Consider the following 17,075-nt stretch of genomic DNA (forward strand, 5'->3'; position numbering starts at 1 on the left):
ACGTTACCAAATTGTTACATTTTTGTCACTCGGCCATTAACTTCTATTAAAAGTAACATTGCACTTATTTCAAAGGATTAATAGTTAACTTGGTCCTTAAGCTATAGTTAAAATATCATTTTGATGTTTTAAAATTTTCTTAACAATGATTGTAAAAAATAAAAGTCTTTAAAAGTTTTAAAATTTTCTTAACAATTTTTAACTATAGCTCAAGGACTAAATTAGTAACCCTTTGAATTAAAGTACAACACGATTTGATAATGTTAGTGACTATTATATAATTTTTAAAAGTTAAGTGATTGAAATATAATTTTAAACAAAATTTAAGGACAATTAATATAATTTACCCTTAATTTAAATTATTATTTTTAATATGTTATTTCAAGTCGGGTCGGACTCATCCGATTTTAGAAAAACTTTGTCCACACTTCATCTAAGTCGGGCTGAACGGGTATTCTTGTCCTTTAGACAGGTCTTGTAGAATTGGAACTTGAATGTTAAGCTGTTTCACCCAAGATTCTCTTGTAGATTCCTTAGGATTTGCTAGTTACTGAATCTTTTAATTTACAATTTAAGTCTTTGATTAAGTTAATGTCGGCATCTCCGATTTCTTGCTTTCATCGCCGGTCCAGCCAGCAAGATTCGTCATCTGTATGTTAATTTATCCCCATAGTCGTGTAGTAAATGGAACATTGCACATATTGTAGCTAAACATTTCTTCTTACAATGAGTGGTGGTATTTTGCTTGCCATATTCTCATGTAGTTTACATCTGTTCATACAATGAGTTGCTTGCTCCCAAGTTCATTCTTCCGGTAAAGGCGATCTCCGATCCATATATTTTGAAGCTTCTTCTTCGCCTTGGAAGCCATCATTATATCAGTTTGATCAATGTGTTATAATGTTTATATGGTAAAAGCCGTGATGTCCTGTTCCATTAGTGAAGAGCCGATTGGCAGTGAGTTGAGCAAAAACATTAAGTTCAACAGCTCTCGTTTAGAGCATATTCTGCCTTGCTTAACTGGGCAGAGCCAACCATTTCCTGTTCGGAGTTCGTAATGTTATCAGAGTAATTTACAGTCGATTAATCATTTTATTGCATCTTATCTCTCTCAATATCCTTTTAGAGCATATCAAAGTAGATGATGACCGGAACGTAATTGAACTGCAGTATGTTAGTCGATTCCCTTGATAGCTTGCATATCAATTCCATTGAGGCCATTGATAAGCTTTTGTAAAGGCTGTGTAATGGGTACAGGCAGAGACTACTTGGAGCATTGTATACCTAAAAGATGCTCATATTATAACATTAGAAACACCAAGCTCCGAACGCAACTCCAAGGATCGTGGAAAACTGCTGCAAACATGAGAAGCCTAAGCTATGTTACTCGGACTCAAGTGGACTCGGAAACGAGTCTTTGTCAACATAAAGAACATTCAATTCCAAAGATAAGAATAGTTTAGTTTTTACTAAAGACATTCTAGTCATACTCAAATGCAAATACATATCATAAATCGAAAAGCATCGGAAATAATAAGCACTAAAAAGAATCATACTACTTTTTTTCTAGACAATGAAACCAAGCTTTCCTTGTAACGAATGGATCGTCCTCTTAATACTTCCTTTGACCTCTCAATTTGCTTGGTTTTAGTATTATACCAAACAATTCTCCCATACCAATCACTAAGGACAAGAAGCTCACCATTGTTCTCAAAGCTCATCACCGGTCGAAACATTAGTCGATCTTCCAGGACCGGTACTTCGATCGTCAACTGCTTAATCCAAGAATCTGATACACCATATTCCTTCATCACCCATAAATCATAAACATGCATATTTACTTTTTGTTTGATGATCAAGGAAAAGAAATTTTGATATTCTATAATCAGTGCATTCAGAAAGTAATTCTCCTCTTGAAAATCAGGATGATTTGGCAAATTAAGCTCTCGAAATACCTCCTCATCAAATTGAAATGACATGATCATCCTCTTAGATGACTTTAGATTTCGTCCTCCCCAGTGAAAGGCTCCATTGAAATACCCTTTACCTTGGAACGAAGTTGTCAAAACGGACCTTGGATTTACTATTTTTGTACTTCTCCATGAATTCCTATTCCAGCTATAAACTTCAACCCCTAATGAAAATAGACAACAATTGGGGTCTCTAACATTTACTACAGAGTCCAGAAGCTTTACTACTACCACTTTATAATCATTAAATTTAGGACAAAACCCAAAGCCAATACTAAGAACAAAATCATTATAAGCATGATGACATTCCGGAAGCTCCAAAATTTCTCTAGTAGAAGGATTGCAGATATAAATACTCAACCTTTTATCTTCCTTCAAGAAGAAATATAAATTATTACTTAAACAAACTAATCCATTGATAGAACCAATCATGTATCCGGGTGATTCCCCAAATAAAATTTTGATCGACATCGAAACATCGATGCTGCTGCAATTAAGATATTGCTTAATGTACTTATAAGGACGAGATCCATAAAGCAGAAAACCAACACTACTTTTACCGTAATAATCGAGATGCATGGCGATGAAAACAGGATCTTCAATGAAATTACGCCATGATTTCTTAACGCATTTGAATCGAAGTAAACTCTTCACTGACAGTCTTGATAAGATATCTATTTCGATATCGTCCGGAACTTGAAAACTTGGTGCAATCTTCTCCCTTTTCACCATCTTTGTTTGCTAAAAAAGTAGAGGTTTCTATCAAGATATTGCCGGCGTAAACAGGTTTTTTTTTTTTAAATATTATATACATATTAAAATTGGACAGTTTCAAGCTAGCCTGTTCCACTAAACACGGGCAGCAACTCAAGAAAACTCCCAAATGAATTACTTTTTATTAAATTCAATCGACTACCAAATAAATTATCTTTTTTTATTTTAAATTGTCAAATAAGCAAATTTAATAAAAGGAAATATAATATACTTAACAATTAAACTTAAATTTCAAAATTTAAAAATATAATAATTAAATTTTAAATTTATCATAATTTAATCATTCAAAATTTGTTAGTTCCACTTAAACCTGTTCATGAGTTAGGTTATCCACCCAAGCTCAAACGCTAGTTTAAAATTTGGGAGGATTTGGTAAAAAATATTAGGCTCGAAAAATGAGATTAGACAAAAAAAATTAGGCCCAAAGGCCCGTTTTTAAGTTTATAATACTTAATATTATGTTATTTTTATATATTATATAATTTAGAATACATTAAAAAAATAAACATATACTAAATATATAATACTACTCTAATTTAAACATTAAAATAATGTTAAGATGACTATATAAAAAATTTCAATAAATAAATATTAATATAATATAATATAATATAAATATATTTTTTTAAAATAAAAATAATATGGACGGAATTAAAATGAACTTAAATTAGTATTTTACAAATATGGATGAATTTGAATAAAATTTTAAACTCAAATTTCAAACCGAGTCGAGCTTGGACAAGTTTAAAGTATGCACCATATTTAGACCCGGCCCATAAGCTCCTCTAGTTCCACTCCATCGTCTCATTTCCAAGCTACCCAATTCAAACACGACTCCATTATCATTATGCATCATCTCCTTGAGTTCCCTCATTCCTTGGGCTCGTCACTTGATACTCGTGTTGCAATTCTCTACAGAGTTTGATTCACTACTTGCTTCATACAACTGAATGTTCTTGCTTGATTCATTTTTTGAAACATACAACTCCCTCCATTTCACCATGTTGGTGCACAAGATGCAATGAGGTTTCAAATGCTGTTCTATGAGATTTAGTAGTAAAATTTTTCTCTAGTTAATGTCCCATAGACGTAGGGGTTACGTCCAAACATTGTTAATATATTTTTTTTGTTATTCTAATATTCCATGTTTGCGTGTTTGTGTTACAAAAGGTGTGCCCACTTCACTAGCCTCACCAGATTACCTGTTCTAGTTTTCACACCTCAACTCTCTGCAACTGATATTCACCATTAGCAGCATAGATCCAAAGCTAACGGCCCTGCATCTTTAAAGGCTCTCCCCCAATCAAGATGAAATCACCCCATAGCCGAGCAGTCTTCTTAAATGTATAGTAAGACCACACGAGAATAGGTAAGCCGTGTAACTCTATTTTGCATTGTCCAAGGTTCAATGGTCGTGAACCATTTCCTTCAATCACAACCAGCTTAAGCTTTCCATCATCGTCAAACTGGATTTAAAATTACTATCTTCTTAACTTTAATGTCCAAGACTCCTTCCATTTTGATATTCTCTTTTTTAAGTGTTAAAAGTTTCATAATAACATCGAGGTATCCCCACCAAACTTCTCCAATCTTTGTACAACTTCATCGTTGATTTGCTCCTGCTATCACCTTCATATTTCTAATAACATTGCTAACACCCTTTTCTCGATGGGTTCTTCTCCATTCTTTTTTTTGTTCACATCACCACTAGACTCACCTTCCTATGAGTATTTTAATCCATCCTTAGCCTCAATAACAAGCTTTTTTGTTTCTTACTTGAATGTTTAAACAATGGATGTTACGCATAATTATACTAAAAAAATCTTATTTAAGTTATATTGTAAACACTAATCATTTGTGTTCACATCATCATTCTTATTTAAAACATAATTTTATCTGTATCCTAATTATCATCTTATCTGAAAGCCTATCCAAAATTTTGTTGAAGGATTTTGATTGGTCACTAAAAATAATAATAAATCTAATTAAAATAAATAATCAACACTATTTTAAACATTAAAATAGCATTATCTCAACAATTGTTCTATTGAATCTTGCCAATGTCAAGTCCTAAAACCATTCTGTCTCGTAATAATTGCACAATGAGTATTCTGCATAAAACATATCTCTCAAATATCTATATTATTATTTAAACATTTTATTAAATTGATGTCATAAACAACTCAATTGAAAAACTTCTAAAATAATTATTTATATAAAATTATATTATTACGAGTTTAGTTTATTGTTTTAAAATATTTTATATAAAATCCACACATAACTAAACTTGAAAACACCATAGCATTAATCTTTACCATTTGATTTAAAGTTTAATTTAATTTTTATGTAAACCTTTATCAAATATATATTTTACAATGTAATAACTTTGTTTGAACCAATATGCATGTTGAAAACGTACTTTTGGGACCCCCTACATAATTAATGATTATAAGATGGTATATATCCTCTCATCGTGATTTATCGCCACCGAAGGCTCAGATTCACAGCTTAAGCATGAATTCATGGAATATGATTAAGATAGGTCGTAAAGAACAATAATATTGGTTCAAAAATGGAGCTTCTCATTAACTAGGACATAACAAAAAACAAACTTTTAATCCATAAATTGAACTAAAACAATAGTAAATGTTCTTAAACCATTTCTAATATCTCTACCTCCCTACTAAGAGCAAATGGAACACAACTTATATAAGGTGGCCTCTACTGTAACAACAATCACCATGAATAGATATATATGTTAACAATAACCCTTTATCCTTCCTGACTCACGAGTCAATCAAAACTCGGTTCACTTGGAGAGTGAGGCAACTTCTCAAGCCACCTTGCCTTGCCTCATATTTGAGGCTATTCGATCTCTATTCTCCGAAACTTAATGTTGAAATAAACAAAAGATAAAATTTGCTCCGTTCTGGCTCCTTGCTGTGCTCCTCTCAGTTTTACTTGCAACTGCTGGTGCTGGAAAATTGCTAGTAAGAAGAATCAGAACATGGTACAAACAACCTATCCCATCTTAGATTCCATTCATTTTGATGAACAGCTGATGAATTAACATTTCTCTTACCCTGTTTCCTAGTCAGAATCAGCATCAAATGAACAGCTGATGAATTAACATTTCTCTTACCCTGTTTCCTAGTCAGAATCAGCATCAGTATCTGGATCAGCATCAACAATGCCTGGAAACGAGTCCATAGATGAGTCACTATCCAAATGCACCATAGATGAACTACCCTTCTTGGCATTTGGCAAGGTTGATGAAGTTTTTCCAGCAACATGATCAAAGCCATCAACTTTATCCACGCAAGAGAACATATCATGATTGGCATCATTTAATCTATCACTAGCAGAAAGAGGCATCTTAGATTCTATTTCACTACCTTCAGGATTTGTTCCAACTGCAGGACTCATGACGGCTTTTGCAGAAGCTACTCCCTGAGACTTTGGAACTGATTCTTCTAAGTGCCAGGGCTGCACCACAATTTCATTTTCCGTTCTCATATGCACATCTGCATTAGCTGCTGCTGGCTCTTGTTCCCTTACCTCTAAAACATTTGTAAATGATGGATCATTTGGTCTTGATGTTTGATCCTTCATATCCTCAACAGGAATGTTTTCATTTTCATTTTGATTTTCGTTTTCGTTTTCGTTTTGTAGCCACCTGTCATATAAATCATCATCATGTGACTCAACACCACCTTGTTCTGTTCTACGCATGGCACTGAGAAACGATGTATTTTGCTTCTGACTGCCAGAGTAAATATTTTCTAGGAATCTATTGCTAGCTCCATCAGTAGAATTATGACAAGCAGAGTAGAAATCATCTAGTGGAAGGGCTCTAGGATGTATGAGCACCTCCAGTGCAAACAAAGCATAGGCACAAAATTGGGCGAGCTTCATTCCAGCTTCTTGTTTACCTGGAATAGACATATAATTACAGTTAAACAAAATGAAGAATGGCACAGAAGTTAACAAGAATCTATATATGCAACAAGGATCTATATATGCAACAGACTATGGAAATGCCTGCACAATGTTTTTAACTTATTAATTATTTGACTTTACAGGCTAAGCTGGTTTTTTGCCCTGGCATCAATTTGGAGTGGAGCACAATAAGCACTACAAACGACGAGTTCCAAGAGGTCATTTGAGCTGAAAATGAATTTAGTTTATGGTTGAACCCAAAAAGGCATTGTTATATTTAGGTTAATTTCTGCTATTAGACCCTATACTTTGCGTAAGTTGTGGATTTAGTACTTGTACTTTAATTAGGTCATTTTCAATCTCTATACTTTTAGAATTTGAAAATTTTAGTCCTAACTAAATAATAACTATTAAATTCATTAAGTTCTGTTATTTTAAAATTTTGATGTGTCAAACATATTATCACATGTGTAATGCTATGTCATTTGTTATTTTCACATTATACTGCAAAAAAAAAAATTTAATAGATTTAACAACTGTCGTTTGCATTAAGACTAAAATTTTGAAATTCATAAAATATAACCACTAAGAACGATCCACTTGGTGAACGTAAACTAAATCTATAACTTTATATATAATATAGGACTAATGACATAATTTAATCAAACAAATTTAACTGCTACCATTGGGTCGGGACTAAAATTTAAAAATTCAAAAAGTACAGGGACTAAATTTGATCAAATTAAAGTATAGGTGCTAAATCCACAATTTACACAAAGTACAGGGTCTAATAGCAGAATTTGACCTTATATTTATTACCATCTCAAGGAAAAAAATTTGTTCTTAATTGTCATTTTACTAAATGTAAAACAATGTTACCATGTAGAAAGTAGTTACCTCTACGAAAAAGCTCAAGCCCTTGAGATAAATATGGTGGTCGGGTGCGAGCTGGGGCGAGGAACGATGTCAAGAGTGCACGTAATGATGAGAACTGGAAATCTGCCCATACTGAGGCTGATTCATGAGGCAAGAAAATGTTGCTTTCCAAATTCCCCCATCCCCTTTTACATGAATTTATGGCCGTCTTCATTAAAAGACTATCAATGCTTGATCGCCAACTCTCAGATTTTGAAGCAGCACCCTTTGACAAATAAACATGACAGTATTATATTCATTGAATACTTGACAACCATTATGAACCATAAAACTGCAGACTTCCAGTAAATCTTGTAGATATAGTTTCTCTGGAAAACATGATAAAAAAAAACATCATGCATGTATTTAGGATGAGTTCAATAGTATTTACTATAAGACCAATCAAGTACAATTATCCAGAGAAAAAACGTAGAACAAACATTTTCTATTAGTTGGACAATAACTATTTGTATACATATATAAAATATGAAAATAAATGTCTTCAAAAATATCTTAACATTTTGGCCAAAAAACGGAACAAACAATCTAAAACAAACATCACAAGCAAATAGTTTAGCATAATATTATTTTGTTTCATCTAGTTTCGCTTACAATTCAATTTTATCAACTTAGTTTCTATAATCCTTAAAGAATGGAAAAGATATACAAATATATAAGCTGTTTTACTATCTTATACTTCCAATTAGGGAGAAAAAAGGAATTTGGTCCATATTTCATGTTATGTTACTTCTTTCTCTATACAGTAAGCCTATGACAATTTATTCTCTCCATGCATATGTACATATATGTACACAAACACATGTATATATAATATATCATGCTAGCAAAGTTGTCAAATGGAAAAAATTTCTAGAAATACCATACCACTGTAAGGAGGACTTCCAAAGTGTCAAGTGCAGCCATTTTTACAGTAATTGGAGTCATTTGATGGGTATTGGATTCTCCCACTTTTGGACTAGGTGCATCTTGCTTCTCCTCCAGAGATCCAGTTTTAGCACCATGCTTTCTTTTCCTATTGCTAAGCTGGGGCAAAGCTCCAGTAGCAGGACCTGTGTTTGCAGGGGATGTCTCAATATCTTCACCACCAAGAGAATTCAGATCATAAGAAGCATTCTCAATGACATCTGGTGCAAGATATATAGCAATCCCTGGTTTAAAAGAAAAAAGGTTGCATATTACTATTTCAGTCAAAGCTCATCTCCATGACAATAGAAGACCACTATGGTTAAAAATCAATACTTATAGTCCTAAATGACAAAAAGTACCAATCTATTCCTGTGTACCATTAGTATTCTAAAGCACTATTCCTTTAGCAAATTAGATTGTTATATGGCAAAAAGAATTTAAAAAGACATAAATCTCCGACCTTTCACCAAGTTTTATGAACATTTAGCAAATGGAGTCTTAAAAACTCTACATTCATTCATTTATCAAAAGTATTATTAATGCATTTAATGTATAGCCTCAAAGTGTTAAAAAGTTTGTTTCAGGAGATTTTTCTTTATTTCTTTTCAGAATATAGCCACAAGCCCATAAATAACCACAAGCTACTCCTAGTCTCCTATACTGCAAAGCAACAGCAGCAAATACAAAACAACCAACAAATAGCCAAATTAAATTAAAAAGAGAAGAAGAAGAAGAAGAAAGCTATTAACAAGGAGAATGATCTGAGCAAAACTGCATCAACATTGAGGAAAAAACCTTTGGTTGCCAGAAAAAAGTACTGCTTTAAGTTGCAAGCAGGACATAATACTCAGTACCAACTTCGTGGCCATCAGTAGGCCCTATGTAGCTACTGTTAAATATTCTACTATCCAGAAATATCATTTCCAGAAACTTCAGAAAAGTACTTATCCAAAATAATGTTTTATCTCTGCCACGTTGAGACTCAATTCTTCAGACGAATTCTCATTTATTTTCATTCTTAGATTGGACAGTTTGACAAACCTATATGTAAGTTGGCACTAGAACTCAAGGGTATGCTATTGTCCTTTCCCTCCCTTACCCAGTTTCTATTTTGAAGCATTAAAAGCACAGTCTGGAAAGATGTCTCATTTGAGCAGAGTAAAAGATCCCAGGCTCCTGGCTGAATTTTCAGAATATGATGGAGGGCTAAAGTTTGACATTTATCAAAAGAATTACTGGAAATGCAAATACACGCATGACTGAAGATGGGAACTAGCTGCTAATAACCAAAAAAGAAAGGAAAGAAATAGTAATAAACTGATTTTTAAAAGCATAGGGGGTAAATTTTATAAAGGTTTTCAAAGAATTACTCCTTACCTACACCCATTGATACAAGCAACATCCGTATGATTGAATAGAGCTTTATCCTCAATTCTGGAAGAGAACATCTTTTGAAATATCTTGTAACTACTCTCACAATGTATGCAGAATGTGGTAACAGTTGCCTAAAAACAAAATCAAGATAAAAAAATAAAGCACATATATTTACTCAAAATCGATCATCGAAAAATTACACGACTGAAATCTATAAGAAATATATTATACAAATACATACGCATAGAAAAGTGAAGAAAATATTCCAAGAATATCTACAAAAATGGAAGTTGGCAAGGAGCAAGCAGATAATTACGTAAAGGAGGGACCATATGTTTTACTAATATTAAGTTCAGAAAAGATCGGTAAGGGTTTAAAGCGAAGCATGTGGTGAATGAGGCTAACATGACTTTTCAAGAGGATAACACCTCTGGTTCTCTTATTCCACTAAGGTTTATTGCTCACAATCTCTTTCAGAATTTAAAGATATTTTGAACCTTAACAGTGTAACATCTTTAAATTGATTAGCATTTAAGTGTTCTTGCGTACACTATATATGCTAAGATATGACCACTTTACTTTGGCATTCTTCATAACTTGTGTGTTTGTAGACATCCAAAAACACCAGTGAGAAAGATATAAGCAATTGCATTATGGAATAAGCACTGGTGCATACACAACAAACAAACAGATTGATAATCACAATAATATAGAAGATAAGAAGGTGAAACATTTTGAATATATAATTGTATTTTAAAACAAACATATTAGGAAACATGCATAGATAGATAAAGACAAAGACAAAGGACATAAAAAAAAGGAATTAGCTGTCATTTCAAAGTAGACATACGTCATAGATGCGAGCAAAGGATTGATGTGGTTGGTCTTTACAAGGAAATTGTCCTTTTGTTCCCAATTGATTCATATAGGTTGAAAAGAGAACAACCAACGATTGCACCCAGCTTATGACAAAAAGTCTAGCAAAGAATTATGAGCAGAAAAGATAGCCTAAAGAGAAGGGCCGGAGTTTATATCTCAATTGTGCTATTTTCAGTCCCTCTACTGCAATTTTAATGGTTTGATCCCTATAGTTCAGTTAAAAGTCAGATTTAACAATATTGATAATGATATGCAGTTAATTCAACACTGTGGCCATTTTGTTCATTACGCAACATGTTAGCCTCAACTTTTTCTACAATGCGCAAGAAAAAGCTTTATTTTTAATTAAAGAAATTACTAAACCCTTTATAGAAATTTTCCAGAAAGATAATTATTATTCAATCAAAATAATAAATTATTCTTTTATACTGTTATATTTGCATAGAAAAACATTAATCCACCTCAGCATATCAGATTATTACCAAAACACTGCATAACACAAGTTATAGGCAAATATTAACACCTTAGTTAAATTGGAAGGACTAAATTCATTATAATTGGAGTGAAGGGACTAAATTGCCAAATTTAGTTAATAGAAGAACAAAACTCAAACTTCGATCAAAGAGAAACATATCAGAAAGAAACATAAAAAGAGCACTCTCCTTTTCGCAGGTACTTTCAGTTAGATATTTAAGCAATCGACATAAGAGCAGCAGTTTAAGGTTTGTATTTAAAGGGGAAAAAGGTAGAGCCACATATATTCTAGTATAATAAAGATTGCAAACCAGAAAAAAGATAAAAGAAAAAGATCAAATATGCCTACTTTCTTCTAAAGAACTATAAGAACATTGTAGTAAAACAAGTAGCTCTTTGTACCTGCGCATCCCCTTTATAATTGCAATGAGAAGCTCCAAACAATAAGCATGCAAGACCGGAAGCTCAGAACAAATTAACTCTTGTTGCACAGAAGTCATAAAGGGCAACATGGTGTGTGGCAAAGAACCATCAACTCTCAGCAGCCTCTCGACAAGAGCTAACATCGACCGAACTGGAACAGTAACCTGTTAACCAAAACATATAATGTTGCTGAAAAGCATGATTCTGATGGAGCAGTAGCTTAAAAGAAAGAAAAAAAATAAGTCAGAAGAATCTTTGACTCAAACTTATAAAGCCACATTTACATATATCGCATTTTCTATTTCAAAAGTAAAAGAAAAAGCCCATGATAATACCTGAACTGGATATGAACTTGTGAGCATTTTACAGCAGCAAAACATAAGAGTAGAGATAGTTGCTGTAGGCAGTCTCTCAGAACTTGTTCCCTTAAAAGAGGCACCTCCTAAAGGTAATGGCAGATCTTTGCCAGGGGAAACCAATAATCTCCTAGCTTCATCAGATTTAGCTTCTGCAAGTTATTCAAAGTACAGTCATTTACTTGTTTATCTTAACAATAAATGGTGATTTATCCATAAAGGAGTTAAATTATAGTATTATACCTTCTTCTACACCTTGAAAGGCTTCATTGAGGTGATCATTAATTGATATCAAAAATTTTTGCATCATTAATGACCAGCTATCCTTGTCTGCTTTTGCTTTGGGGAGCAATGCTAAGCAATAACCAAGTTTCTGGAGATTGAACCAGACCAAAAAATAAAATTAAAGCGTGTAATGGAATTTACCCATGCTACCTTTTTTTTCACCTTTTCTTTTGTATTCATGCCACAAAACAGGGAAAAGAAACATTTTACCTTCAATGTTTTAGTACTATATTTCCCTGAAAGAATTTTTAAAGCAATAGCAGCTTCAACCTGCAAAAATTATTTTCGACCAGTACATAGTAAATTCGTTAGCAAGACAAATCTAATAATTGTATTAAGGTGCAGTTCAGTTGAAAGAAATCCTTTTATTCCTCTCTGACATCAATATGCAAATAAAACAATAACAGCTGAGGTTTGATTTCTCCTATCATATTGAATCTAATGTATGAAGTATCATTTATGCTCCCCATGATTTTATGGAATCTTACGAATCATAGCATATATGCCCCTGATATATTATTTAAGATTCATCAGACAAACAATTTTTATGTATGAAGTTTCCACAATATTTCTATTCCATGCTTCTAGATTATGGTTTAACAATATTGAATCATGTTGTCAACTAAACTTCTTTATCACCCAACCTTTCTCACTTCTTCCTCTTTTTCCTTTGGCACATGACTGCAGAGATTGCATGTTATCATATTTGAGCATTTCGTAACCTTATAAAGCACAAGATTAAGCCACGGAACATAAACCAAATCATTAATGTTTTTAATATCCAGCTAAAGAAGCTTCTTATCTGTGGATAGCATGTTTCTTCAGCTTCTATTCTCAACGTATATGAGTTTGTATCTACATAGCACACGAGTTGACACGGGACATGAGTTCATTCCAGACATTGTTAAATAAGATTAACATTTTTTCCATAAATAGGTCAAAGAAATAAACCTACATATTTCTGTTCATCGCTTTGTTTCTATTACAATTTAATTGCCCAGCAGCTTTTAAAATTTGATCCCATAAAATTTGAACTTATTATAAACTCTTTTTAAAATTGAAAGGAAACCAGAAGTTGGCATAGAATTCAAACATAACATCGGGACGCAATACATTCAAGCACCCTAAAAAATATGCCATAACACCAATATCTTCTTTTTCTAACACTTTAACCCCCCACCCCCCAAAAAAACTCCTTCCAGTCCCAGCAACCATAAGCTGCACCTGATATGCATCAAAACACATCCGAACCAAGTCTACAACTGACGTAGATACAACAATGATATGTTGGGGGGGGGGGGGTAGGAGGAGATATTCATGCTCATAGGTCTTAACATTACCAACAATTATTGAGAGTCAGAAATTTCGTAATGCAAATAAACTTACCTTGTCATAATAGTGATGGATAGAAGCTGGAAAGAAGGCTATAAGGGCATATAATAAATTAGCTGCTCCTTCCTGTCACGACAAAACAAGGACGGTAAACAACACTTCGAAGCAACAAGACAAGCAAATAGAAGAATCATCATTATTTACAACTTAAGTCTGTATCCCTATGATTCCTCCCAAGTCTAAAAATGAATTTCAACTGATGTTGCCTTTATCTAAATGAAACTATAGATGAATGTGAAAGAATAAATGAATGAAAAAAATGCATTTCCATATCTTTCTGAATATGAGCTACTATCCCTTATTATAAGACTTGTTCACTCATTATAATAAATATGTTCTAAACATTGTATGTTTTGAAGAAAAAGATAATATTAATTGTAATAAAATCTAATCAAAGAACAAGTACAATGTTTTGAGACATTTCTATCCATACAAGCTTGGAAGGTACAGCAGGAAAAAAAAAAACCTAGAAATACACTACATACCCAAACAGCCTCCACATTATCCTCATTTAAGAGCTTCAAAACCGGTTGGACGAGCTTCCCAGCAAGCAAGTTCCCATCTTTCTTTACCTCTGGAAATCTAGCCAATCTAGTTCAGCCAAAAAAGCAGTCCTCCAAGTTACAAAATAGTATGATATATGTCATAGAGAACTTTGAGCATTAAAATTTGCTGTTTGGAGCAATTTCTGACACAAAACAGAGGCAGCTGAAGCAAAAGTGTTGTCAATATGCAAAAGTTAACAACTTATGCAAATATAAGAGTTAGTTAGAAAAAGCTTTGGAAATTTATGGTGAAACAAAACCATAATAGGAAATCTACGGTTGTTCATAATTATGAAGAAATAGACAATGGCCGGATCTTATCCAAAATGCATACAAACATCTTGACTAATTCTATGATTACAATACCCATTAAATTTTGACTTTAACCCAACTTTCAACTGTACTAAGCTTCCCTCCATTGAATAAGTAATCACCAAAATTTCTGTCGATATAATATTCAAAGCAACTGCTATCAGCATAAACATTACATGCAAAATATATATAAAACAATGCATTGACATGCACACGAGTGCATATGCATAAGTAAGTACCTGTTCAGGCTATACATGTGTTTGTCGGCAAGAAAAACAAATATCTAACCTTGTCAATAGATCTGCTAGTGAGGTACATGAAGCAATCTTCACAAGTTGAGAGTCTGCTGGAGGCTGTTTAGAACAAAGGATATGACATGTATTGTCAAGTACATCAAAAAATAATGTAAAGAACTGCATCAAAATATGCCTTGGAGTACACACACACACCAATACACATTATACATTGAAAAGAAATTCGAGCTTTCATAAAATTCAAGGAAAAGTCATGATTGTTAACTACAAGAAAAATATCAAAGTTCCAGTACTCTTTGCAGCATAAGAAACAAATCATGATTCAATAGCACAAACACTACAAGCTTTATAGCTAACATGCTATCTACTACTCATAAATGACAGAGTTAGAAAATCTAAAATGCAAACCAAATGAAATTGGAAGAACTACTTGATTTTGATCTCTACCCACATCAATATCACGCCACCAACAGCTTTTGTCTCTAACTCTGTATAAACTAAATAGGGCACAGGTACTCACTCACATTAATCTCTTGAATAAATTCATTCAAAACTTTTCAGCCTATACACATACACAATCCTGATACACAGAATCCCAGTATGTCTAATCTTCAATTACTCTCTCCCTAAAAGCAGTTCAAAGTCAGACATAACACATCTTGTAGATGTTTGCTAAACAGAATCATGTTAAATACGTTCACCTATAACTAACAGATTATTGATGGCTACTTAAATGTTAAATTCTTTGCAAACTTCTATGTGTTCTTACGCAACCAATGTAAACCAGATTTAGATCTATCCACTGGAAATACAGAATTTGATATGCATTCCCATAAAACTTAATTAACTTCACAGGGTAAAACTGCAATGCTTCATGTACAAAAACATGATTCTCAGAATCATACCCAAAAAATATGATACAAAGAACATTTTGGAAACCATACATAAATCATCATGGTTATAAACAATTACCATCTATCATAGTAGCATGTTCACATCAGCAGTCCTTAGAAAATAAAGTAAAGAAATACAAATAATAAAAAAATCCCACTTGCATGAAGTTTAAATAAAGTAGATAAACAAGTAGACATAAAAAACAATGTCAACACAATATTTCATATACCTGAATATGTGATAGAAGCTTGATGAGCCAAATAGAGTAAGAAGACAAAAACCGTTGATTACTGCACTCTTGACAAGTAACCCCAAGCAAACAGATTCCAACCCAACATTTATCTGACTACAAAATTTTACATAAGATTGAATAAAATACGGTTGGGGGCAACAAAGAAAATTTAGGCAGAGTTACAATTTTATCATTAATAAGAATGAACCAGAATAAAGCCAAATTACACTTTTTTTTTTCTTTCATCAATAAAAGAAATCTCAAATTTTAATTCTTCAACTTTCGAAAACAGAAACTACACAGTAGTAACAAAAAAACGAAGTAACAGAGTGATGCTTCATAACCCAAAGCTCAGAGCTAGAACATTATTTTATTTTCAGGGAAAAGAAAATGTGAAATAATCACAGGTCATTCATTTTAAACAGGAAAAAGGAAAACATTTAAAAACTCAAAAGAAAGAATTGAAAAATACCATATCGCTAGAGAGCAGCGATAACAAGCAACTGAGCCAATCATCGACGGCTGATTTCCAGGTGTTAATGAGCTTTGGATCGATGGATTGTGAGTCCAATTCCGACAAGAGACAGTGAGTTTGGACGATAGAAACCAGGCTTGGCAGCTCAAAACAGCTGTTGTTGAGATTGAGAGGGTGGTTCTCGGCAGGAAGATATTGTCTAATCAGACTGCGAAGCATCACTGGCTTCAATCCCAGGTCGTACATGTTTTCTAATTGATCGAACCTTGCCATTATTCAAGAAATGGAATTGCTTTTTTTTTTCTTGGTGCTAACCATAAAAATACAAAATAAGTTGTTTTTTTGTTAATAAGGGTTTAGGGTTTATGTTTGACAGAAGAAGAAAGAAAACCAAAAACCTGCAACTATCTGTACAATGACAATTAAGTCCCACCTTAAACTCTTTTGAAAATTTTTTACTATTAATTATTAAAAACATTTATTAAAATCTTATTAAATAATATGAAAATAAATGTATTACTTTTATTTAAGTATTATATAATAATTTCAACAAAATTTTTAATTTGTTAGTGCCACACATGTAATTTTTAATTAACTTATAAAATAATATATTTTTAATTACTATAATTAATATAAATTGATCTTCGTTATTTGA

At 32.7% G+C, this 17,075-nt stretch overlaps 2 protein-coding genes and 1 long non-coding RNA gene across 5 annotated transcripts; 1 reads left to right on the forward strand and 2 right to left on the reverse strand.

The window, feature by feature from the left end:
- Positions 1–1,416: 1,416 nt before the first annotated feature.
- Positions 1,417–2,789, reverse strand: LOC105771543 (F-box protein At3g07870). Its single transcript, XM_012592989.2, has one exon. The coding sequence runs from the start codon at positions 2,700–2,702 to the stop codon at positions 1,551–1,553; it is 1,152 nt and encodes a 383-aa protein (XP_012448443.1). The 5' UTR covers positions 2,703–2,789; the 3' UTR covers positions 1,417–1,550.
- A 2,516-nt stretch (positions 2,790–5,305) lies between these two features.
- Positions 5,306–16,828, reverse strand: LOC105773909 (uncharacterized). 3 transcript variants are annotated; one of them, XM_052632767.1, is made up of 14 exons: positions 16,418–16,828; positions 15,943–16,059; positions 14,854–14,918; positions 14,194–14,299; positions 13,703–13,774; positions 12,527–12,586; positions 12,275–12,404; positions 12,011–12,183; positions 11,655–11,839; positions 9,903–10,030; positions 8,484–8,767; positions 7,581–7,824; positions 6,140–6,676; positions 5,306–6,052 (listed from the first exon to the last, which is right to left on the reverse strand). In XM_052632767.1, the coding sequence occupies exons 1-14, from the start codon at positions 16,691–16,693 to the stop codon at positions 5,895–5,897; spliced, it is 2,535 nt and encodes an 844-aa protein (XP_052488727.1). In that variant the 5' UTR covers positions 16,694–16,828; the 3' UTR covers positions 5,306–5,894. The 3 variants fall into 3 exon arrangements, with proteins under 3 accessions (XP_052488727.1, XP_012451561.1, XP_012451559.1); XM_012596107.2 differs by having other exon boundaries at positions 5,306–5,720; positions 5,887–6,676; XM_012596105.2 differs by having other exon boundaries at positions 5,306–6,676; positions 16,418–16,827.
- On the forward strand, positions 5,608–7,115 carry LOC128041914 (uncharacterized). The gene is made up of 2 exons (XR_008196993.1): positions 5,608–5,754; positions 5,899–7,115. It is a non-coding gene; the product is annotated as an uncharacterized LOC128041914 (long non-coding RNA).
- Positions 16,829–17,075: the final 247 nt, after the last annotated feature.

The sequence above is a fragment of the Gossypium raimondii genome, chromosome 6 (genome assembly GCF_025698545.1).
Source record: "Gossypium raimondii isolate GPD5lz chromosome 6, ASM2569854v1, whole genome shotgun sequence".
NCBI classification, from domain to species: Eukaryota; Viridiplantae; Streptophyta; class Magnoliopsida; order Malvales; family Malvaceae; genus Gossypium; species Gossypium raimondii.

What these genes read in the sequence shown, in the direction of transcription:
- LOC105773909 (XM_012596107.2), bottom strand. Translation starts at nt 16,693, where the DNA reads ATGGCAAGGTTCGATCAATTAGAAAACATGTACGACCTGGGATTGAAG. An exon ending in CTTTCAAGGTGTAGAAGAAG is followed by an intron (nt 12,184 to 12,274) that starts GTATAATACTAT and finishes AATAACTTGCAG; the next exon opens with AAGCTAAATCTGATGAAGCT. An exon ending in GCTTGAGCTTTTTCGTAGAG is followed by an intron (nt 6,677 to 7,580) that starts GTAACTACTTTC and finishes TGTCTATTCCAG; the next exon opens with GTAAACAAGAAGCTGGAATG.
- LOC105771543 (XM_012592989.2), bottom strand. Translation starts at nt 2,702, where the DNA reads ATGGTGAAAAGGGAGAAGATTGCACCAAGTTTTCAAGTTCCGGACGAT.